The sequence below is a fragment of the Ambystoma mexicanum genome, chromosome 3q (genome assembly GCF_040938575.1).
Source record: "Ambystoma mexicanum isolate Mex_15411 chromosome 3q, UKY_AmexF1_1, whole genome shotgun sequence".
NCBI classification, from domain to species: Eukaryota; Metazoa; Chordata; class Amphibia; order Caudata; family Ambystomatidae; genus Ambystoma; species Ambystoma mexicanum.
Genome location: NC_090926.1, coordinates 64,397,199 through 64,422,375, shown reverse-complemented (window position 1 = coordinate 64,422,375; position 25,177 = coordinate 64,397,199). Strand labels below are relative to the sequence as shown.

Here is a 25,177-nt window from a genome sequence, read left to right as displayed (position 1 = left end):
CCTTAGGATCGCCAAAGCACAAGGTCTCCTGTGGAAAGTGGATCTGTATAGGTTCCTGAGTCGCACCACACATCTCCATGGGAGTCCCACCAGGAGACATTCTGAACAACAGTGTTGCAGTCATCGACCATCCCATCGCAAATCGACTCGGACAAATAAAAACAATAAAGAACAGTTCCAGTCAAGACGAGTGTGAGCAAATGAAAGGATGAGTGTTAAGAGACATGCAAAGAAGTCAAAACTTCACATAGGAGACCACGTAATAGTACTCAATAATGCCAACAAGACAAAACTGACTCTTCCTTTCGATGATTCTCCCTGGACAGTGGTGGTGAAGCAGGGTACCCTAATAAGAGCACTATCCAGGAACAGAGATAATAGCCAGAAATTCCTCATGGTTTAAACGACTGCCAAGATTGGTGCGGTCAGAAAGACCAAGACAGAGAATCCTTAGCATGGCGTCATGGAGACTGCAAGAACCTGAGACGGCACCTGCAATGTTGAAAGAAGAGGAAATATGTAACGCGGAAGGAACAGAAGGCACAGAGGCAGGTGAAAGACTGGAAGGAATGCCACTCCCCGAAGACACCAGACAGATGAAAACACTGACTAGAGGCCTGGGCCGATACTCGTTGAGGGAAGACCATGCACCGTCAGTGAGACGAAAAGACTTTGTGTGCTAGTACAGTAGAGTGTCATAGTCATATTATCGTTCATTTTGGAGGAAATGAGGAATGTTATGCGGTCTCCCTCCGTATCCCAACATCACTTGCTCGCCCTGTACATCACTGCACACTGGCTGAGTCAAGTGAATAAAGAAGGTGGGACCCAGGGGTTCCCGGTTACTGGCGGAGTGGCACTCCACACTCTGGTCTTTGACTCCTGATTATTCTGGCGCAGCGCCAGGCTGCGGTCCCAATCACGGATCACCCACTCCTTCGTATCCAGGGACCAGCAGGAGGCTGATATGCTGACCCAACATACCTGGCCTATTTTACAGCAATGTAGCACTCTTTCGCTCTCAGACTAAGGGCCTCATTACAAGTATGATGGTGTGGGAAAAAGTTGGCGGTAATGGAATTCCCACCACTTTTCCTGCACCGACATTCTACGAGTATGGCCCTGGAGGGGGGGGGGGGATTTACCTCCAGCATCATGACGGAGGTAAATACTCCTACTTTCTGCCTAAATTGTCAAAATCGTCTGCATTACTGCAGCAGTAATTCCCGCAGCGGTAATTCCGCCAAATATTCCCCACTAAATCCAATGGACTCTCAACATTTGTAGATTAACTCCACCACTGCCACTTGTAATTCTGCTGGACCAAGTGGCGTTAACGGTAATTCCGTTGGGCAGTATTCTGGCAGATTTACCGCCGGAATACCGCCCAACTCGTAATGAGGTCTTTGTCTGTTTCTTCCTACTTGGGTGAGTATTGCATTTGTTTGAGGCATTCCAGCTGTTGAGAAAACCGATATCTTGAGGTGGTTGGGGAACTGTGCTTACTTGGAAAAGCAGCAATAAAAAAGAACATTATTAAATTGTACTAACATTGTAAACTCGCTTCTTTTTTAAAATGTTACACTGTTTATTTGTAATGATCACTTTCAGTATTTATTGTAGTCAGAAGAACATTGCACTTATCTTACTGCGCAAAGCAAGATATCAAAAGCTAAACGTGGGTTATTTTCTGATAGGGCGCAGTCTAGTGCACTTCTATTGTAGTCTTTCAAAACACCCATATGATAAAGTGGAAAGGGAAACGAGTGGCTGTACCGGTTAAGCCTTCCTGTCATAAAATCAATGTGCATTTTGGGAACATAAGAATGATCACAAATCTTTATATTTGACAAATATGTCTGCGATTAAAAAAAAAAAAAAAAAAAAAGGGCTGTGTGCTTGACTCTCGCATACATCACATTGCAAGGGCAACAGTTTCACATTGCACGGTACTAGCCAGCCATGAAAAGTCACTCAATCAACCCCTGAGTGCAACACATACACACTGCACACATTTTCTTACTCACCAAGAGTCCATTAATAGTCGCCAAGGGCTAGTGATGAGTGGAAAGTTTTAGGCCAGCACATCGGCTTGGTACTCATTTAATTTTTCAGAACACTTAACCCAATATTGAAATGTTTGTGACATTGAAGCATATATACTGACTCAGACACCTTCAGGATCTGTATGTACAGATCACATTGCTGCACATCTGTCATGCCATTGTGCTTCATGGCCTCTCCCCTGTAGTATATAGCCACTGACTAGTGATCATTAATGCTTGGCGAGTAAGAAATGGTGTGCTGTGTGTAGGCTTAAAATTGAGGTGGATGGTGTATTTTTATTGCTGGCTAGTACATTTTTACCCATATATATGATCTTTAAACTGCTGGGCTGTTATGCAGTCTATGCAAATAGGACAAGCATACTCGTCCTCGGCACTTAAGAGGTTACCTTTTTAGTTCTCATGTACCACAAAGACGGGTGATGCTTTATTACAGGCTGCTTGTGCAATATTAAGAACCAAGTTTCTAAATGCTTGAAGAGGAATATATGGTTATAAGCTACTTTCTCTTTTAGGGGTTGTTCCACGTTGCTCTAGAGGAAATCGTTCTTGCACAAGAGGAGCAGCAGCTAATTTATGAAATCACTGTTGGAGAAGATGGAGCGCACATGATTTCAGAGGGTAAATCTGCGTTTTATCCTTGTGGCAGGAATTAAAGATAAAAACGTATGGCCAAGGGTGGGGCATGTATGTAAATGTTGATCATATTCTGTTTTAGCAGAAGATTGCATTTGTGAGTCACATCATTACATTAAAATTACATTACCCAGAATTATTCACGGAAAATGTCCAGGTTTGCCCCACTCCATTTAACGCATTGTCCCCACTTTGTCTTGACCTAGTGTCTGAAAGTGCAATTGCCATCAATGCAAACGCAGTGTTGGTGAAACCTAATTTTGGACTCTTGGGGGAGAAAAAAGGTTGATCTTTATACCTTGAAATATAGACGGCATTTGTGTTACCCCTTCAATGCAAACAATGTTATGGAGTTCAAGTACATTCACGGCAACACTGTCCAGTCACTTTTACACAATTGCATTGCCCCCATATAATGTTTGTTCTAAAAGCCCTTGCTATAGTCGGCCTGTATGCATTGTTGGTAGTTGCGTTTCCTCAGAGCTTCGCCATTGTGAATTGCGTCCCTTCACCAATAGGGGGAGACCTTTCCCATGTGGCCAGGGTGGTGCATCCACATTACAAAAGTCTGGGGTGGTGTAGCGAGGGGGGATCGAATGGGGAACGAATTCCCCTATGGCATTGGGGAAGGCCATCACCAGAAAACGTGGTATTACCCGGCTTTACCATTTTCAACCTCTTCTCCAACTCTTAATCCTCCTAATCCCTCCCTGGATAGAGCCGATATCTTGTCAGGCAATATAACCTACATGCCAACAATGAAAACACAGAAAGTAAAAAATATCACACCTGTAGCTTTAAGACTGGTACTGTGACAAAGAAGATGCCCGCAAGTTTAACGATCACTCGTAAGAAGCAGAACAAGCGCTCTAGTTTTCAAAGGCCAGTGATTGGTCCAAAGCAATACATCAGTCCCACGCAGGAGTTTGCGGGCAGTTCAAGCTCAAGCCTAAGCACAGGAGAGACGCGAGAATGAGAGTCCCAAAAGAAACAGCCGGGGAAAGGCAGCAGACTGCAGAGGTGCTTGAAGGTTACCAAGAGTATTAGGGTCTGGGACGCTGAAGCCAACGAGAGAGCGAGAATTGTATACTTCACAGGAGAGTGAACCAAGCGGATACAGCGCAGCAGCGCGAGTGTGGGACCCGCACCCATTTAAGAAACCAAGGTTGAAAACGTACCTTTTTGTCCCCTGAGAAAGGCCACAGGAAGGGAGATATTAGGAAAGCCCGAGAAAGGCCAGGGGAAGGGAGACACTCCCCCTGGCATTGTGAACCCTGATAAATAGCCATGCGAAAAAGCCAAGGGAAGAGAGACATTCCCCTAGGTTTTGTGAACTGTGAAAGTAAAGCCAAGAAAGGCCAGGGGAAAGGAGACATTTCCCCTGGTACTGTGAAACAGCTTTTGAACTGGGCGTACTGGAAACAAAATGTATAAAAGCACGTAAGGCTCTTACGCATTTTGTTTCAAGTACACCCCGTATTCATTCATTTGTATGGCGGAGAGGTGGGGCAGAACATAACTTACGTTTCCGCCGCTCCCTTCCCCTCCGCCATACAAAGCTATGAGGACCACATGAACAGGGCCGATGAAACATCAGCCTCCTGGCTTTTTACACCAGGGAGCAGATGACACAAGACAAACTGCGGCAGACCATGTTGCGCATGGAGGGTGTAATGTCTGATGTGGTATGGTCGTTGGACAGTTTAAGGGAAGAATCTAATGTGGATAAGCAATGTCGTCTTAAGGCACTTCAGCTTCTGACCTGTCTATTTACAACCCACCCATGCATGATGACTGTGACCCCTAAGCCTACAGAGATAAGGATGCCCTCAGCAGAACCCTCATCTGTGTTATCAGAATCTGAAGGGAGTGGGGTTCATTCCGAGTCTGGCGGTAACTGTGCCGGTGCTACCGGCGTGTTGCCGCCGGATTCGGAATGATTTACCAGCGCCTGACTTCCTGGTAACACCGGGGGATTACAACCCCGCATTGACTGGACAGTCAGGCGCCGGTACATTGTAATACCCCATTCTGATAGACTGCCATAGGACTCAATTGGAATGGGGACCATGGAAGCTTCTGTGACAGGTTTGCCTACCGTGGCCGCTGTGTCCGGCAGTTCAGACCATTTGCGACTCCGGCAGGCAGACTCGTAGTTTGCCGGTCCAGAGGTGCTGGTAAGCTTACCGACACTGTTGTTTCTGGATCGGCAAACTTATAATGAGGCCCAGTGTCACATACACGATTCATGGTTTGAAAGTATTAGCCGGCTGGGGTCGGAGCTTCCACGTATTAGGATGAATTAATGGGTGAGTAGGAGTTCTATAATTAAAGTGCGGCCCGTTCGCCAAGCAAGAGTACTTTGCTTATAGACCTTACTAAAGGTGAATTGAATAGCACACTGTTGCCAGGGCCAAAGGTCAATTGTGTACCATTGGCTCATGCCAATGACTAAGTATACAACTGCCACACCTGACAGAGCCCGGTGCCCCTTTTGAAAATGGAGCAGGTAGAGACTCTGGAGGTGTGGGGGAGGGGGGTCGAGGGCATGGTGAGTGACTCCCCCAGGGTAAATTCCTGGAAGGTTGCTGGGGTAGCGGCACAATGGGCTGACCATGATTGGGTCGACTATCGGGCCCAATTTGACATCATCTGTTTGCAGGAGACCTGGTCAGCCGAAGGTTTTAGCATACCGGGGTACTGTTCATTCAATCTGAAGGCAGAAAAATTATGTAAAGGCAGAAATAATGGTGATTTGTGCACTTTGATTGATGCACAATTTGGATGGGAGGTAAATAGGGTGTGCTCTAGTTTAAATTCAATGATCACAGTGTGCCTGTCGTGGTTGGACGGTGATTTAAGACCAAGTTATATATTGTTAATGTATATTCACCACCAAGAAAAGAAAATGGATCTCTAGGGGAGTTGAGGGTTTGTCTGTAGAGCCTGGTAATGTTTGGTGTAGAGCCTGGTAATGTTATTTTGATGGGTGATTGGAATGCCAAGCTGGGACAGCTTACTGACCATACCAATGAGAATAAACTTTTGGAAGAGGTTTGTGGTATACCTACAAGGAATTTAGCGTTCAGTAAACCTGATAGCGGATGTAGAGAGTTGGCATATTTGCCTGCTGAAGTTTCTTTGGTTGAACCTAATGGTAGGACACGTGGTGATATTCACCAAGGCGAATATTTGCTAGACATACAGCTATAATAGATTACATGCTGGTTGACTGCCATATTTTCAAATGGGTGGTGGACTTTTGGGTGGAAGAAAGAGATGAGTGATCTTTTCCCTATGCCCCTCCCGCTCAGAATAAGGGAAACTCAAAACTGTCAATCTCGGGCCCATCAGGGCACCCGGCTGATAGGTCAAAAATGTATGGCTGCTTTAGCTCAGGAGATGTGAAGAGTAATCGTCAACTATTCTTGGATAAAGGGTCTACACCAGCTGGAATAGTGGCCGCCTTTGAATCCATGATAGAAATGCTTCAAAGCAAATTATATGATCCGCTTGAAAGGCCTAGTAGAATGGGGCATGATATAAGTATTCATGCAACCTGGTTCATTCAGAGTGCCAGGGTTGAAAGAAACCACAAGCAGTCTGTACTAACAACCCTAGGCTATTCTGGGGGTTAGTGGCAACGGGTTGTTGCCGGGGCAGACCTATTGAGAAGGGCAGATGGGTGCCGCACTTCAGAAAGATCCTTTACACAGAGAAGTGTGTGGAGAACAAGTTGCAGCTGGCCTGTTCGGGAAAACAGATTTTGTTTACTGAGTTGAAGGTTTCAGTTGCTATTTCCCAACTGAAATGAGGAAAAGCAGCGGGCCAGATGGTCTGCCCTAAGATGTTTGTGGGTCATGGTAACTGGTGGGCTCTAATTTTGGTTAAACCCTTTGGGGCTGAGAATATTCCTAGAAGGTGGCAGGGTGGGATAATGGTTCCAATCTTCAAGAAAGCGAATACGGAAGAACCCAATTGTTACCGTCCCATATCATTATTAGACCTCTCTGACAAGATTTATGTGAAGTGCATACTGGGTAGACTGGAAGACTGGGACATGGAGAATAATATTCTGGTCTACTCGCAAGCAGGTTTTAGGAGCGGTTTCACAACAATAGACCACTGCTTATTTTGTCTACAATCATTGACAAATACTGTAAAATACAAGGTGGGGCTGTGTATGCTGCTTTATTAGACTTTGAAAAAGCTTTTGAGTGAATTGATAGAGGCATGGAAGAAAGTAATCATATTGGGGATCCCGTTCAACTTTTTTAGATCAGTTCATCTTTGTTATGATCCGATCAGGACGGCGGTCAGATACGGTGGAGTAGAATATAATACAATTATTTTTATATTAATAAGGGAGTAAAACAAGATTGCCCACTTGCGCCTCTCCATTTTATACTTTTTATGACAGATTTTAATCGAGCTAAACACCATGATCAGGTGTGAAAAGGGAGTACAGCACATTATTATATGCTGACGATACAGTCATCTTGGCACTCAACCCAACTGGTCTCAGGCAAGAGCTTAACTATGCTGTGGATTTCCTTGAAACACATAAATTAAAGTTAAACAAAGATAAAACCAAGATTCTCATCTTTGGGAAAAAGAAAAAGAAATTGCCAAGGTGGGAAATAAAAGGGGACCCTCTAGAGGTGGTGAACTCATACACTTATCTAGGCCTAAACTTCGCAAAGAGTGATCTATGGAAAGATCATATTAAATACCAGGCAGACAGGGCAAGGGTCAGTTTGCAAAGACTATGAAGGTCCTATTTTAAATATGAGGCCCGCAGGCTAGAAGTCTTCAATTGCAAGGTGGCATCACAGATACTGTATGGCAGTGAGATCTGTGGCCACAGTATCTGCAAGCAAGCCTCTGGAGGTAGTCCAGATGCACTTTTGGCAACAACATTTGGGGCTCGCACCGGGGTGTCCGAATAGTGTATTGAGAAAAGAATTGGGAATGCAGAATATTTCCTCCATGGCACAAGCAAGACACTTGGTTTATGTTTCTAAATTAAAACTGGGATATATAAAAAATCCAAATGTCCATTTGGTATTTGCAGCAATGGAGGCCCTTTCCAGCGGTTGCACAGTCATTTTGGTACAAAACAAGTTGTAGGCTCTGGGACCAGTTTTTTTTGGTAGGAAGAATGCTGGATAAACCAGATTGAGTCAAAACTGAAATTCAAACATGGTTAGAGTCAGAGCGCTGGCAGAGGATGTATAAAAGATTGAATCCCTGCCTCGCTTTCAACTTCAAGAGGAGTCTCCGAGCTATTGGTCCCATAGCTGGTCTTAACTCTCAGTATTGGAGAAGACTTCTGATTAAAACCAGGTTACATTTGTTATCCCTGGCTAAAACAAGTACTGGGTGAAAAGCTTCACTGAAATATCAATGTGAGATGGAGACGGGATGAAGACCTGGTTCATTTTATTTTGATTTGCCCACTCTATAAAATGGAGAGAGTAAGGAGGCTAAAATGTCATTTTTTTAAATAACAAAATAAGAACGTGTAAGGAAGCGTTCCTCCAATATTTTCTCTTACTCTGCCCATGTCTATCACGTTCACTCTTTTCTCCCACATCTTCACGTCCCCCTCCACTCCTCTGGCCACTGCTGCTCTCCTCAGTTGCCCTCTTCTCTGGCTTCTTTCACGGTGCAGCAAGGAGGGAGGGAAGCGAGAGAGCAAACTCCTCCCCACTCTGTTCTCTTGTTCTTCCCTCTAGCTGCCAACCCATTGCATACGTGGATTCAGGTTTGATTTCCATCTGGCCGTGCTGCGTTACTAGCCAGTATTCCTGTGGACTACAGTTTCAGCAGGTGCTAAGGCTTGGTCAGCGGTCTAACTGCGCCTCAGTTAACAAACGCAATAAAACGTCCTACCACCATCTTTGTTTATGTTCCATGCAGTGAATGCAACTGTTGTTTCTAGGGCTTGGGGGGATCTCCTGCGTTCCTCAATGGCATCCTGCTTCATGATTTCGACAGTCCCCAGCCCTGATACCATGGGATGAGCCACTCTCACAAACCGTTGTCTTCCCGCAAACCATGCTTTACTGTTAAGAAAACCATGGATGCCCGTAGTGACAACTCTGTGAACTATGTGGTGTGTATGTGACCCCTTGCTATTCCATGTTGTGACTTCTCTCTATAACGACCAGGATGGATGAGGACGGCTTTGCAGTGAGCACACAAACCAGGCTTGGGATGAATTGGGGAGCCTGCAGAATCCTTCGTATAGCCCCTTGTCGGCCTGCATCATGGAGTGTGTGACGGTCTCCAGCCTCACCCAGTCCCATCCACTAGCCTCATGCATGGGATTGGGGAGCCTGCAGAATCCTTCGTATAGCCCCTTGTCGGCCTGCATCATGGAGTGTGTGACGGTCTCCAGCCTCACCCAGTCCCATCCACTAGCCTCATGCATGGGATTTCATTCCACAGCCCAATTTCCAAGGGAACCATATTGGTGTTGGGTCATGCTAATACAGAGCAGGGGCCTCACAGCTTTTAGCGGACCAGCAACACAATTCTTTCTCAAACAATATTTGCTGTCAGCAAAGTGAGGAATAGTACATTGAGGGTGTAGAGCTATAAAATGACATCTTAATTCTTAGACAAGTGGGGAAAAAACCTTTCAAATAGTGCAAGAAAGTGTTTGAACTAGTTAGGGGGGACTATTTAGATATTTTCAGCATCAGCAATTGACCACTCATCAAAATATGAAAACCTGGAATATAAGTGTGCTTTTTTTAAGCAGCCGTATAATCCAGGTTTTCATATTTCTATTAATCCTTCTAATTGAAAAATCCACATTTTGTGAGCTTTGTGGAATTGGGGATTTGTTGGGGCATTTATCATTCCGAGATGAAGCAGGGCTAGAGTTCCAGAGGCTGGTGCATGACAAGAGAAGGATTGTTTGAGGGTTCTCTCTTCGTGGGCCTCATGAGAGAGCCAGGTATGCTGGTATGATGCTAGTGTTTGCTTTGTAGTTGATGCATGTAGTCTTGAGCAGTAGCCAGGCCTGGAGAGGAAGCCAATATAGTTCACATAGGATGGAGGTAATTTGGTCAAATTTCCATGCACCCGTAATGAGGCATATTGCTGCGTGGTATACTGATTTTAGTGGAGCGGCTTGGAGCCCGGTTAGGAGGGCATTTTCCAAATGATGTGACCGACCACAATGCACTACAGTACAGCACTGTATCCTTTAGAACGGAATAAAGAATGGCGGTGCTATTTTAGGGTTGAAGAACGTATACATTCTAAGCTTTTTGTTTTGGAGTTAGGAAAGGGTTTGATATTAGATGACTTGTACCTTTTTCGCTCGCAGAGAGTGACCTGAAAACAGGAATGGACTGTGGATTGGGGGCTTGAGGGAGTATTTGGAATCTCATGGGACCACACGTTGAGAAGAACCACAGGTCTATGAATATGCTTATGTACTGTGGCTGATCAAATGGCATTTGCTATCTTTCTTTTCTAAATACTTTATTCTTAACAGGATGGTATGAATGCTGAAAGGCTCGGATGGTTTCACTATATAGAAGAACAATGTCCTTTCCCCGGAATAATCCTCAAAAGGTGCAGCTGGGGATAAACTATATTGCATTGCTGTGTTTTCCTGCCTAGCAGGGATACTAGTCTCCCCTGGTTCTGTGTCTGATTCACTCCCTGTGTTTTATTAAGGCATTATAACCCAAGGAGGGGGGCCATTACTGGTTGGGTAATGCCCCCAGGGCCATAGTTAGAAGCCTGAGTGAAGCAAGGGCTTTAACGGAGCACTGGGGGCATTACCCGACCGGTAATGGCCTCCCTCCTCGGGTCATATTGCCATTAGTACCCCGGCACGCCAAACCGGGGTACTAATTGCATTTATGGAGGGCGTGGTGTTTCTATCAGAAAATGTACAGTACTATGCAGTAGAGTGGGCAGTCTGCAAGCAGGTGCCTTACAAAATATGTTGAGCACTGGATAGATAACATGGCAGTGGTGGAGATGGCGGGTTCGGGAGGGGGTTTGTGGTGTTAGTGAGGTAAGGTGCTCCTTCAAGGTGAAGGGAATGGAGCTTTTGGACTGATTTGAATAAGTTCATGTTGGTGTTTATGTTGTCGGGCGAATAGAACTCCAATGGGGGGAAGGGGAGGAAAGAAAAGAAAAGCGAGAGGATGCATGTGGTGGATGAGGGATAGAGTTTGCATGATTAAAAGGTGTGAGGGGCAGAGCAGCAGGAGAAGGAGGCAGCCATGTGGGGAGAAGGGAGCAAATGGATTAAAAGTAGGAATTTGAAAAGGAAACGTTATCCATGGGAGGCCAGTCTAAGACAGTGGAGGGAAGTGGGGGTCAACTACAAGGTGCGAGTACTGAAGTTGAGGATTTTGTCAACTAGAGCAAATGAGTAGACAAGAATGCCAAGGATAAAGCTTTGGTAGTAATGTAGGCAACTGAGGACTACAGCGAGGTGAGAGATTTAGTAGAATGCGGAAGGACATCCAGCTATTGTATAGGCAAGAGAGGAGCCGTCTCCATGATCTCAGGAAACCTGGCCTAGCTTCTGGCCCAAGTCAAATGCTAGAGGGTAGAGAGTGGGCTGGGCTGGGCTGTGCTGGGCTGGTGAGGCATGGTAGGTGTCTGGACGAAGATTAGCAGGGGCCTCCACTAGAAGGTGCATGGCGTCCTGATGTGGGTAGACTGGTAAACTAGTGACCTCTAGGGAGACTGCCCAGGATAAACCCTCAAGGGGAATAAACATTGAAGATGCCAGCCAGGTTCTGTAGTAATGATAGAGAGGAGAGACACAGTAAAGTCTGGCCGGTGTGCTCAGGGAGAACTGGGAAAGCCCTCTGATGCATCTTTCAGGTACTCTGAGCGGTCAGAACCAGAAAAAGCAAACTGGAGGGGAACAGGGCATCACAGGAATGGACCTTGAGTGATGCAAAGATTTGTGCCCAAACTGAGGATTCCAGATGAGGAGGCTTGCCATCCTGAGCATGTTGGAATGCCCATGGTGGTCGTCATCTTGGAGGCGGCCATGTTTGGCACGCAACGGGCCACAGTGACCATCTTGGTGGGGGTGCGTCACCTGTGCAGGGTTACAGCAAAGTGCCAGCATTTCCAAAGGGCCACAGCCTCCACAATGAAGCCCTAACATTGATGCCATATAATAGCCATGGACAGTAAAAAATCAGTTGGCTAAAAAAATCGTGTTTGATAGTGACATCTGATTTAAAACTGTAACTGCTTTTATTCAGGGCCAAAACCCCAGCTTGAATGGTTCAAATATGGTATTCCTACATTCCTGGCTATTTCTCAGCTATTTATTCCTTTGGCTGGTTGCAGCTTATTACCAACATCCACTTTTATCTTAGGTGATGACACTGTGAGCCCTTTATTTTGATTCCTCGCACTGCTGCCTATAAAACAAATACACATACATTGCCATGAACTAGTGCAAGCAAATATTCATGCACCCTTGAGAGTGGACAGGACCCATGCAACTCAAGGAACCCAGAGATCTGCTGCTTTTCGGAAATGCGCCCGAGGGCTTGTGCTACTGACGTTTGTAAGCTTGATTCAATAATATAAATAATATCCGGTTTTTATGTAGAACATCGTGTCGGATTCCTCCCCCTGCAAACACTGTTATATTAGCTGCAATTATAGCTAAGGGAATGAAAACCAGAATGAGAGCGAGTCTGTAGGTAAAACAGACGTGAGTGGTGAGTATTTCATTGGTTTTGTTTTGGCAGTAAGATGGAACAAGTATATAGTTTTACAGAACAGGCCGATCCGGAAATAAGGTGCTGGTTACAACATTACCGGCACCTTTTTCCGGACCGTCAAACTACAAGGCTGCCGGTAGGGGAAGTGAACAACCGGCAGGCCTGACCTGCCATAAATTCAAGCCCCTACCGGCAGATAAATAACTGAAGCACTGGCACTGTTCGTAACAGTGCTGGTGCTTCAGTATTACCATGGATGGAATGGGAACTTACCTTTCCGCCGCCGCCCATAATATCTCGGTATTACTGGGATATAAGGAGGTGGAAACAGTAAGTCGAAGTTGCCGGTAGGCAGCCATAGCACCGGCGGCCTACCGGCATCCTTGTAATGAGGGTCATTACAAGTTTGCCGGTCCGGAAACAAGAGTGCCGGTAAGCTCACCCTCACCAATGTTTCCAGACCGGCAAACTATGAGTTTGCCTGCTGGGCCCGTGGCGTAGCGGCCATGGTAGGCAGACTCTTCACTGCAGCACCAGCACCGTTAGCAACGGTGCCGGTGCTTCTGTGTCCCCACTCCCATAGAGTCCTACTGGACTCTATGGGAATGGGGACTAACATTTTACCGGCGCCTGGCTTCCCGGGCCGCCAGACTTGTAATGACGCAGCGGCACCGGGAAGTCAGGCGCCGGTAAAATATTACGAGTCCAGCGGCAACTCGCAGGTAGCATCGGAAGGGTTAAAAAAAATGTCCATACCTATGCACCACATTCACTGCCCATTCTTTCAGAATTAGTGAGATCATTAAGAAGCACTTGCATACGTTAGACGACAACAATTCAAACTCCCACTGTTTGCTTACAAGTAGAGGAAGAATAACCGCAATACTTCAGTGTGCACTGATGTAAGTAAGCACACAGCGGAACCGACCATCACAGAGGTGGCATGTCACTCCCCACCCCTGGGGTTTCCGCGACATGTGCAGAATCACCAAACACTCTACAGAGGTGGATGTGGGGCTTCAACGCCCGTGAAGGCAGCATAGTTTGGCTTTCCGCAATAACCGCATTGGTGCATATTTAATAAGATGTCAATGTGGAAAACGGTGCATTTGAATGACCAGACAAAGCATCGAGACTAGTCATCGAACACTGGAGTTGCTTGTGCAGCAGAAATGAGACCGCACGGTTGGGTAACACGTAATGTTACGGTACACCATAAAGCAAGTGACACATGTTTGACCATTCTCATGCACTTTTCAGGAAGGGCAGCATCCGAGACATGCCGCAAACATGGAAGCAGAGACTGATTTTCAAAACAGAGGGCTACAGGAAGGGTTTGACTGAGGAGATGGAGTAGAATACATGAGAAGGGTGACATCAGGTTCGTTCCAGTGAGATCAAGCATTGCATTTTATGTGTATTAAAGCAAGTTGTGATGTGTATGATTAAGTTTCTAGAAGATACACACTTCCCTTGGAGTAAACAAATCGGGCCCTTACTCTGCCAGCATGTGGGAATTACAATACAGCACAACAAGATACTCATGTTAATAATACATATTAAGCTTTACAGTTCTTGGATACATCGCTGACATTTTGGAATGGTCTTCCTCTTTCACTCATGTGGACGGTCAAAATAATGTCACTATTTCTTTATTATTTTGCCAATATCCCTTTTAAAATAACGGCAGAATTTTTCAATAGGTTAGTTAGCTAATTAACAGCACTAGTATGGGGCGGAGGTAGCCATAAAATAGCATTGAAAACACTACCTAGACCAATAACTAAAGGAGGGGCAGCGAGCCCATGACTTTGAAAAATACTACATTGCCTCACAGCCACAACGTGTAGGCAGACGGTTAGCAGATTAAGAAACCACAGAATCTAGATCACTAAAACGGTTCATATTATTCAATAAAATGAAAGAGGGCAATTTGGATACATCCTGAAACAAAAAAAACTCCTGTGGTCGTTAGATTAGGCATCCAGACTTGGACAGGTTGGAAATTAAATCTGGCGTCTCATGCTCTCCCGAGCGCTAGAATGAAAGTATCGATGTGATGCAGAGACGCACAGCATCGCAACCCTGGGTGACCTATTCTCAAATGGTCACTCACAAACTTAAACACTAACCACAAGGTCAATCACCACTTACTTCCTAACCAACTCAGCTAGAAGATACTGGAGGGACCTCCCAGAGGAACACCCCAGCACTAGACACGAACTATCCTATATGAAAGAGGTGAGGCAACCCACAATGAGGTAGATGTCCGCAGTACATGGGAAAATGGCTTGCAGATTCCCTCGATGACGCACAATGGAATGCCATACCGTTCTAACGCATAACAGTATCCCAACACCAAAGCTTTAAACTGATCGATTTTGTATTTTTTACAAAAGAATGTCCCACATGTTTCCCAATTGTGGTAAGTCAGACATTGGAGATGGACAAGTGGACACATTTCAACAGTGTGCTTTATTACATAAATTAATGAAAACTTATCTAAACCCTACGGCTATGATGAAGTCCCTATTCTAGGAAACAACCAACGGGTGCCCGTCAGGACGTCTTAGAAATTAATTCTGTCCTCTGTCAAAATATACACTAACCTAACGTCTGCCCCATCACTATGTGAAGAAAGAAACTCTACTTAGGATAAGCTTACTCCCCGTTGGTTAACCTAGTGGTGGTTGGCTTTCTGACCCCCCTCGCAGCCCCCCCCCCAAGACGTCTTACAGTTTCTTCCAGCTTTCAGCTCCATAGAACAGTTCCAACAAAAAATGTCTCTCAGCTTGTCCTTAGGGTAACAAACAAAGTCCTCGTCAGGTAGTCCTTACAGTTTCATACTTATCCCTTCTTCTGAGATGTATTCTCCTGACCTGTATACGTTTCTGTTCAGTACCAAACCAAAGTTAGTTCTTTGTCCCTCTTGGGATGTTCACAGTTTCAAAGTCATGTAGGCTCCAGGACTGTTGCAGTATTCCTTCTCTCACTCCTTTGTGGAGTAGACCATTGCTCGGCCCCTTGATGTTCTATGGGCCTGCTCAGCCCTTCTGTGATTATCCCTTTTCTCCCCGCTCCTGGGATATTTGTATTCTTAAACCAGCATGTTTTGAGGCCTGTTCAGCCTTTCTGATTTGTTGCTTCTCTCACCCCATCCTGGGGTATTCAGATTGTTAACCCCTGTGTGGCCTACCCCCTCCTGCAGTACTTGGGTTGTCTGCCCTGTTTGGGCTTTGGGCTTTCTCAGCCCACTGCAGTTGGTTGATTTTCTCACCCCCTCCTCAGGTATTCCGGTTGTTAGCCAAGTGTGGCTCTTGGGCCTTCTCAGGCCGTGGCAGTATGTAGCTTTTCTCACCGCCTTCTAGGGTATTCGTACCTTCAGTGCAGCATGGGCTCAGTTGTGGCCTCACCACCCTCCAAGGGCTATTTGGGTGCTGCCGCATACCTGTGCTACAGCGATGCTGCTATGCAGTAGAGGCAGTCATTCTGACCCTTGCAGTTCTGCGTCCAGACCTTTGCTCCAGTTCACTTGGTTTGCTCTTCTGCGGTGCCTCTTTCGTCTCGGCAACGGTGGAATAGGACTCCAGTGTATCCAGTGTTGTGCGGTTCAGCTTTGGTCTTCTGCGGTTCCCGTCTGCTCAGGACTCTCACTTTCTCTGGAGCTGCAGTGCACCGCCGGCTACCCTTGGGTTCCTCCCCCTCCCGCCACACCGACTACGTGGCTGTCAGTTTATCCTGTGTGGGAGTGTCTTCTCCCTCAATTGCACGTCCACACCAGCCAACGTTTCTCACCTTCTGGCGGATTCTCCCCTCGGTTGGTGTGGTTCTTCCTTGGAACGGAGCAGAAGATTGCCTTGGTTCTGAGTTTCACGGTAACAGGTATGGGTCAGAAATCAAGCGATCCACCTTAAAGGGGACCTGTACTCGATAACCCTGGTCAGTTCCCATGTAACCCATTAATGGTTGGGACTTTGCAATGAGGGAAGGTGAAAGGCAATCCCTACTTGGGTATTCCTTGTCTCCATGTTGGTTTGGGGGAAGTCACCCCCAATGGGATCCCGCTTGCCCGGTCCCCTAAGAAGTGCATTACATAGTGGGCTCACTTCTCTAGTCCCAAAGCGGGTGGCTCCGCTTGGGAAGAAGGGCCAAATTCCCTGGATTTGAAACACAGTACACCTCAACATGTCCCCAAATGCCTACTCTGGAATTCACATGTTTTGGAAGTGCCCTGCGATTACCCAGTTTTGCAAAGTGACCCACAAGATATTGACCAAAGTAGGTATTGATCCGGTACCAGTCAACCCCGAATCATGTCTTCTGGGTCTTTATCCCTGAGTTATAAACAAAACAAAAATGGGGAAATTTGTAAACCTGGCAAAAGTATTGACAATTGGAAGAATAGCCATGGCATGGAAATTACATTATGGACCGATAGAGAGATGGGCAAGGGCGGAACGATCTGTATTTGGACAAAGGGCTGTCCTTAGGCTAAACAAGAGACACGTGTATTGTATTCTACTTGTCATTTGTTTAGGGCCTTTTACCATTATTGTAGTCTCAATGCACAGTTAGTGGAAACCCCCTCAGCGGTCCGAAGTACAGAGTGTCGGAGGTCATGGAGTATGATTTAGGATGCGTATGTGCCAGTCAAGCATATGGATGGGTGCTCGGAGGAGTCGGATGACATCAGTGCTTGAAACTCGCTATGTGTTCAGCGTACCCAAAATCTGTCATAGGTCTGCGCTGCATTCTGCTGTCAGAGGTGTTGAGGTGTAGTCTGGTGTAAATAGGCAGAGAATTATGTGAACAGCACAACACATTTTTTCATAGTCCTGGTTGTATACTGGTTTGTGTGCCTGCGGCCATGGTGTTGTGTATTGTACTGTCCTTGATGGCGCTTTGCTGTTGGGGCGCCTGCTCATGTACTTGGCTTCTTCTTCCGGTTCTTGCGGCTGTGATGAAAACGGTTAGCAACAGCGACAGCCTATGCTCCAACTATTTGCCACAGGAGGCGCATGGGTTGTACTTCTAGATTCTTCTAGGTGGGTCTGGTGGTGGGTCTACCCATACCTGCCCATCCCCCATTGCTCCAGAGCGATGCTGAGCTGGTTCTTGTTTGCCCCCCTCTAGTGTTGCACAGGCTACCCCCAATTGTCTTGCTGGTTCGGTATATGGCCATGGCGGCCCAACATCCCCTGACCATTCCCTGCAGTGCATCCCAATCAAGACGATTGTGATGGTGGTGGCAGTGGTTCTATCACACCACTATGCTTCTACCATTATTGTTGTGATGTGCATGTTTTCCATACATGCCTGGTGCAGTCATTCATTAATCCTGTGACATTACATATATGAGGGCTGTGATTTAGCTAGTAGCGCTTCAGGGGACGCAGGGTCTTGATGGATGTATGATAGTGTATGAGGTCCGGCCCGCAGCAAACACAGTCAGTTCTGTCAGATGCTTGGAGGTCAGTGTCCCCACAAACACAGCCGGCACCGCTTGGGGAGACTGTTCATATACTCTGGATTTGAAATTTTAGGGGGTTTTCACGATAATGCTGTAAATAACCAGCTTTTGAGGGCTTTTTTGAAGGAGAGTTAGTTTTCGGTACAGCAGATGTGCAGGGAAAGAGTTTTCCAGATGGTGGGTGCTAGGATAGAGAAAGCAGATCCGCCAACACTGGTGGAGTGGTGTGTTGGAATAGCTAAGAGGAGAGCTGAGCCTGATTGAGGTTTCTGGGGGCTGGTAGTGGATGATTTTGTTCTGAAGGCACTTGTGTCCCGTATTATGGAGCGCTCGGTGTGTGAAGCACATGGCCTTTCAAGGTTGCTTTTATCCTCATTTGGAGTCAGTGCAACATTCTGAGAGCAAGGGATATATTGAAGTTTCCTGACTTGGCATGCAGGGATGCCGAGATACAGGGAGTTGGCTTAATCCAGGCGGGAGATGATAATGGTCAGTACTGCAAAGAAAGTACTGCAGAGACTCTTTGAGGGTAAGAGAGGAAGGGAAAGATTTGTTTCAGTATGCATAGATGGAAGTGGTAGGTTCTGAATCTCGAGTTGATGTGCTTGGAGAGAGCTAGGTCTGCGGCCATGGTGCATCCAAGATTTTTGACGCATGTTGAGGTGGCAGGAGGGACACCAAGGGCAACTGGCCACGGTAAAGGTTGGGGGATCCGAGGAGTGTTGCCGCTTATTAGGATCTCTGATTTGCCCGGGTTGAGGATTAGGTAGTTGTTGGTCATCCAATGGTCAATATCCCATAGACAAAAGGTGAAGTCGTGAGGTGGGGAGGCTTGGATATTGGGAATTTTGAAAAGGATCTGCATATCACCTGTGTAGTTGTAACATATAAGGCTGTGAGAGCGGATGAGAGCTGGCAGTCGGCTTAGGTAGAGGTTGAAGCGGAGCGGTGAAAGGGAGGCACCTTGCAGAACCCATTTTGTGACTGGGCGAGGGTGGAGGAGAAAGGGGGGGGTTTGTGAGCAATTGGAAATAAAGGAGATCCAATTAAGGGCGCAGTCTTTGATGCCTACGGTGAGGAACCTGTTCCTCAGTATTGTGTGTTTGATTGTATCAAAGGCCACAGGTAGGTCAAGGAGGATGAGTACGGTATGCCCCTCTAAGTTGGCAGTTCTTTTTAGTTCATCCCAGATGGAGATCAGAGAAGATTCCGTTCCACAGAGGGGTCGGAAATCCCGATTGGGCTGGGTCGAGGAGACTATTGGCTTCTGTGGAAAGGCCAAGTTGCTTATATGCAGCACAGTCAATTAGTTTGGCAATGAAGTGGGTATTGGAGATTGGGTGGTAGCTTGATGGATAGAGTGGTTTGAGGCTGGGTTTTTTGAGAAACGGTTTGATATGAGAGGTTTTGAAAGCCTCTGGAAAAGCGACTGATTTGAGCAAGTTATTTACGATGGAGCTGGCTACGCTGCCAGCATGGGTGGAGGTAAGGCTCTTTTGTAAACGGGGCCGTGGGCAAGGGTCTCCAGGCAAGCGAGAGGGTCGGCTAAGTGCTTCTAGGTTGCTGGGAAAGAGGGGTGAAAGAAGTGAAGGTAGGTCGGGAGGGCAAGTAAAGGCTGGAGGGACCTAATGCCGATGGTGGGATCCAAGCTAGTTTTGTGGTTATGGTATGGTGTCTTTCAAGTGCAACATTATGAAAGTGGTTGTAAAGGCGCAGAGAGTTCGGGGAGGTGGCGGTTAGGCAACTGGAGGAAGTGAGTTCCCCTAGGATTTTGTGGAGTTCCCTGCATGGATTTTTGGAGTTGGAGATTCCATTTCCTTAATGTTTGAATTTTTTGCTTTCTTGATTTCGTACAAGTATGCTTGTTCAGTCTTCCAAGGGTTGTTTTGTTAAGAGGAGTGCGGGTGGTCCTCCAGGCTTGTTCTAGGTGATGCTTGAGGGTTTTGAGAGTATTGAAGGAGGGAGTGTACCACTTTTGGTGTGGGGTCGTTCGTCGGGAGGGGCAATGGGATGGTGTGAGGGGGTCATAGCTCTGCAGAGACATTGGTCGAAGAGATCGATGGAGGGGGTGTCCTTCCTTGCGAGAGAGATCTGGAAGTGTATGAAGTAGGGAATTGGCCAGGTCTGGATTGACATTGATTTTATTCCAAAAAGGGAGTGGGGCCGGGGTATTTCAGGGATTGATGGCTGGAAGTGGTGGGGAGGGGGCGGCAGTATAAAGTAAGAAAGGAATAGCGTGGTGAACTGTCCAGATGTGTGGGCACAGTATGAGAGGGGAGACCTGGCCAGACGTGCAGAAAAGTGCACCAAGGGTATGTCCTGCAATGTGGGTTGGGGGTGAGATCAATTGTGACAGGCCGAGAGCTTCCAGATTGTCAGTGAGGGAGCGGGTCATGGGGTTGGTGAAGACATCAAACCAGATATTGAAATCTCCTAACATAGTGTCGGCCGGGCGCTGGATCTGCATGGGTGAGATGAGAGGGAGTCACAGAGAGACTCGGCAAAGTGTTGGTCGTAGCTGTGTGGCCAATATACGAGAAGGAAGCTGTGGGTGACTGAAGGGCTGAGGAGGAACTTAGCGAGAAAGGATTCGCATTTGGTGTCACCAGGAACACTTAACGTGGAAATTAAAAGGTGTTGTTTGTGGACGATAGTGTAACAAAGGCATAGTATCAAAGTAAGACAGACGCAAGGGACCACAGTTCAAGGGTGTTTATTGAACCTTCTGAAGGGTGTGATAAATGCCTATCTAAACCTAAATCTTAAGATGGGAGCAAGCTACAACCCTCAAAATAATAATGCAGACCTAGTGGAGGATCGCAAAATAAAAGGGCCTATTCTAAAAAAAACTATTTCCAATCCTTACTGCTAATTTACAAATAGTGTGGGGAAATGTTCATGAAAAAGAAAGAAGTGTTCGCAAAATAAGTCAAGATATTCAGGCCGTTGGCCTCCCTTCCCCACATTTTCAGCACGGGACAAGGCAGTTCACTCGAGCATAGCACACTCTTGGTCTTCTTCAGCACAAGGACACAGTTCTCTTACAAGCATCAGGGCCTTCTATGCCCAAGTCTCTTAAGTTATCAAAAAGTCTCTTGATCCAGAGGGCATGATATATCAAACAAATGAAAAGGTTCCTTTCCAAATATTCAAGGAGGGCGATTCACTGTTCACCCTGGATCCCGCGTAGCCGGGCTCAGATCCCCATTTGTACCACAATCTTTTCTCTGGTGACTCGCAGTTCACCCCAAATCCCCCTCAGTCAGGCTTAAATCTCCTTTTCACAATAAGTCTCCCTCAGTCGGGCTAGGACCAATTACAGTTCGTATTTGTTATCGATGACTTTCGAATGTGCACATGGTTTGGCTTGGCCCATTGCAGGACCACTCCGATTTCACAGCAATTTTACACTCAGTTCGATGCCTTACAGTGACCTTCGAATGAGCACCCACGTGGCGCTGGACCACTCTGTATGTGGCATCCAGTTTTGTTTCAAAAGTTCTCTCACTACTTGAATATTCAATTGTAATTGCGTTGCTCATAACATACGCTTTAAATTCTGTTCTTGCAGATTTCTTCATACAGTGTTGCCGCTTGCAACCTTGGTTCTAACACAGACCTGTCTGTTATCAGTCTCTCCGACTCACCGGCTTTGCTGACTTTACTGGAGCAGCTTTGTTGTCGGTGCCAAGGACAGTACCACAGCGGCAATCGCTCCTCCCCGCCTCAGCCGTCGATGCAGAAAAGCCCAGAGTACCTTCGACGCACAATGCAACTTTCTTCAGCTTTAATTCCTGTTCTCATGTTTCTTATCCTCGAGGGCTTGTGAAAGTAACGGTTTTCTTCCTCTGAAAAGGCCAAGGGCAATTCCCTCCTTGCATCCCTTTCTGGTCTTGCCGTCTTTCTCCTCATATTAAACTGCCATCTCAGAACTGCTGCTTCCTTGGGTGTTTTGCCTCACTTAGATTGTGCTTTCGTGCTCTGCCTTTTATCCGTGTGGGGAAGTGTGATCGAAGTCAGGTGTGTGTAATTATCAGTAATTGCCTGACTCTGCCTGACCCTTGCGTTGGGACATGTGAGGTATACAGCTCTGGTGCTAGTCCGCTGTGGCTCACAGTGAGCTGTCCGTGAAAACGTTTTTGTGTCTGGAAAGGTAGGGATGGGGGGTTGAGTTCCTAGGTATTCCAACTGGTAGGATGGGGAAAAGGTGTTATTGGAAAGGGGATACTGCGTCTCGCACTCCGGTGTCCCCCTTCCACTCCCCGAGGACCCCCTCTTCCAGGTGATCCTCCCACACTAGTCCACTGCCAGGAACTGGATCCAAAAGTGATGTCCGTGTCCTGGCCACCTGGATGACCGATCCCGAAGGACTGGCGGGTGAGACACCGTCAGGTTTCTCATATACCTTTCCTCTATGCAAGGTGGATATGCCTGTTCTTTGTTCAGGGTCTTCGTTGTTAAGACCCGGGAGAGAATAGGGATGAGATATGTCCAAGAACTCTTGCATACTCCATTGATTTTCTTTAGCCGGTGTAGGCAGAGGTGGAGTGGTTTTATTGGTATCTCTAAAGTAACCCATCAACTGGTCTCTAAGGGTTGACTCGAGTTTCATAGGTTCTTTATATCTTGAAGGGGTTTTGTGGGGTTCTGACTTTTCCAAGTCCCATATTAGAGAGTTTTGGGAATAGTAATTTGACTACCAGCAATTCTGGGGTAAATAATCTCCAAAGGGAGGTAGGGTTTCCTGCAAGAGAGTAGAAAAGGTAGGGATATCCTGACCCAGAATAACTTCCTCGGGGAGTCCAGGAATGATGGCTGAAGATATTAAACAGGACTCGCTCTGGATGTTAATGTTTATGGGTATTTTGGGTTATACTTCATTGTCCCTGTGTACACAGGTAACTCTAACTAGGGTAGCATTTTCAAGGTCCTTTGTTGTGACCAAGTCAGCTCATATAGCGGTTTCCTTGCTACCCGAGTCAATTAATGCTTTTACTTGCTTCCCATTCACCCAAGCATTTTCATATGTGAAGTCAGAAGAAGACTGACATAAACATATGCTGATGGTCTCTAAACCTTCTTCGGGTTCTTCCCACTCGTCTCCCTTTAAACAGCCTATTTCCATAGGTTCGTCCCTTACATTTTTCAGGCAGTGTCTAGTGTAAGGAAGGCATGGTATCAAAACAAGACAGACCCAAGTGATCACAGTTCAAGGGTGTTTATTAAACTGTAAAAATGAGTGAGATAAATGCCTTATCTAAACATAAATCTAAGATGGCAGCAAGCTACCATCAATTGATGATAATACAGTCCTAGTGGAGTCTAGTCAAATTAAAAAAAGGCCTATAATAAGAAAAACCTATTGCCAGTCTTTACCTCTCAATACAAAATAGTGTGGGATAATGTTCACAAAGAAAGAAAGAAGCGTTCTCAAAAGGATAAGTCAGGATGTTATAGCATGGGTCTCCCTTCCCCACGTTTGAAGCACGTGGCAAGGCGGGACTCTCGAGCACAGCACACTTCTGGGCCTTCTCCGGCCCAAGTTTACAGTTCCTATTCCAATTTCAGGACCTTCTGGGCCCAAGTCTCTTCATAGAAAGTCTCTTGCGTCAGGGGACCTGATGTATCACAAACAACAAACAAAACAGTTCCTTCTATAGAGCTTCAGGTCGGGTGACACTTCTTAACCCGAGGATCCCCCTCAGCCGGGCTCCGATCCCTTTCACAATGTCAGCCTCCCTCAATCGGGCTCAGACCAATGTCACGCTGTGGACGTCCCTCAGTGTGCTTCACATTTGTTACCACAATGCAGTTCACGTTAGCTTTTCAATTCACAACGTGTCAAAGACTTTCGACTGTACAAGGGGTTTTACTCGACCCTTGTATGACTACTTTGACAGCTATCCCGGGCCGCACATATGCATCTTGGTTCTTGTAGTATTCAGGAATCTTAATGTCCTTTAAAGAAGATGGGCAGCTTATTCTTTCCACTTAACGGTTTCTCAAAGCACTTGCCAATTAACATATGCTGGTTTCAGACCTTCATATGGCGTACCCCTGTTCCAGGCACAAACACCATTTCGAGTGTACTTTCACAGTTCATCACATTCTCCTTGCCTAGGAGCGGGGCCTCTGTTAAGTCTTTCAAATACCTTGTTAGTTCACAAAAGACCTTTGTCCATGATCTTCTTTTCTTTACGCAAATGTTACCACTGAAACCATGAGTTTAACACAGTCCATTTTCATATCAGTTTCCTCCAACTCACCGCTGTGTTGTACTCGTTGGCTTTTCTTTCGCTGGAGTCAAGGACGGTACCATGGCGGCAAGCTCTTTTCCCTGCCCTGGTTATCCGTGCGGGAGGGCCCTGTGTACCATTTACATCTGTCACACTAATCGCTAGCTGCGTTTTCCGGTCGTATAATTCTGTCTTTAAAGGCTTTGCTGGTTTGGGTTGAAAAGGGCAAGGACAATTCCCTCCTTGTCATCCTTTTGGTTTCCTCTGCCTTTCTCCTTCGTTTGAACAACTGCCATCTCGGAATCACTGCTTCCTTGTGCGTTCGGCCTTGCTCAAAGTGTTCTCTCGTGCTCCACCTTTTATCCCTGTGGGGAAGGGAAAGGGCAGTCAGGTGTGTAGTTATCGGCAATTGCCTGACCCTTGTGTTGGGACATGTCAGGTAAACGGCGCTGGTGTTAGTCCCTTGTCTTTCGCAATGTGAGAAAGTGTTTGTTTGTGTAGGAAAAGGGGTCGCTGGGTCGAGTTAATACATATCCTACGGGGTAGGATGGGGGAAATGTTTTATAAGGAAGGGGGTATCGCGTCTCACCTGTCGGTGTCCCACTTCCACTCCCCAAGTATTCCCCCCCGTCCATCCAGGTGATCCTTCCGCACTGGTCCACCCCCAGGAACTTGATCCAGTAGCTATGGCCGTGTCCTGGCCACCTGGATGACAGATCCCAGGGGATTAGTAAGTGAGACCTTCAGATTTCTCACACTAGCTAAGTGCCCTGTTTCACCACAGGAAAACCAGATAAGAGACCCCCTCTGCTTCCTTTAGGTTCCTCCCTTTTGCTTTCCTCTTTGGTTTTACGGTCAGATTTCTAGACTTACCTTTGGTATCCATTCCTTGATTTGGTATGACCCTCCTTGTTTGTTTACTCCCTGAGGTTGAGGTTGGTGGATAGGTTTACAATCTTTCTGTTCCTCCCCTCGATGTGCTGAGTGGAAGTGTTTGGCTGCATCTGGGTGGTGGTTTTGTGCAGTTTCAATGGCTAT

General features: G+C 46.5%; 1 protein-coding gene across 4 annotated transcripts in view; it reads left to right on the top strand.

Annotated features, from left to right (window-relative positions):
* Positions 1 to 25,177, top strand: part of LOC138582120 (zinc finger protein 501-like) — a 130,981-nt gene that overhangs the window by 91,394 nt on the left and 14,410 nt on the right. For all 4 annotated transcript variants that reach the window (XM_069653113.1, XM_069653112.1, XM_069653110.1 and 1 more), the window contains exon 2: positions 2,582 to 2,687. In XM_069653113.1, coding sequence (XP_069509214.1) covers positions 2,675 to 2,687 — 13 coding nt within the window. In that variant the 5' untranslated portion in view covers positions 2,582 to 2,674. The remainder of the gene's footprint in view (positions 1 to 2,581; positions 2,688 to 25,177) is intronic.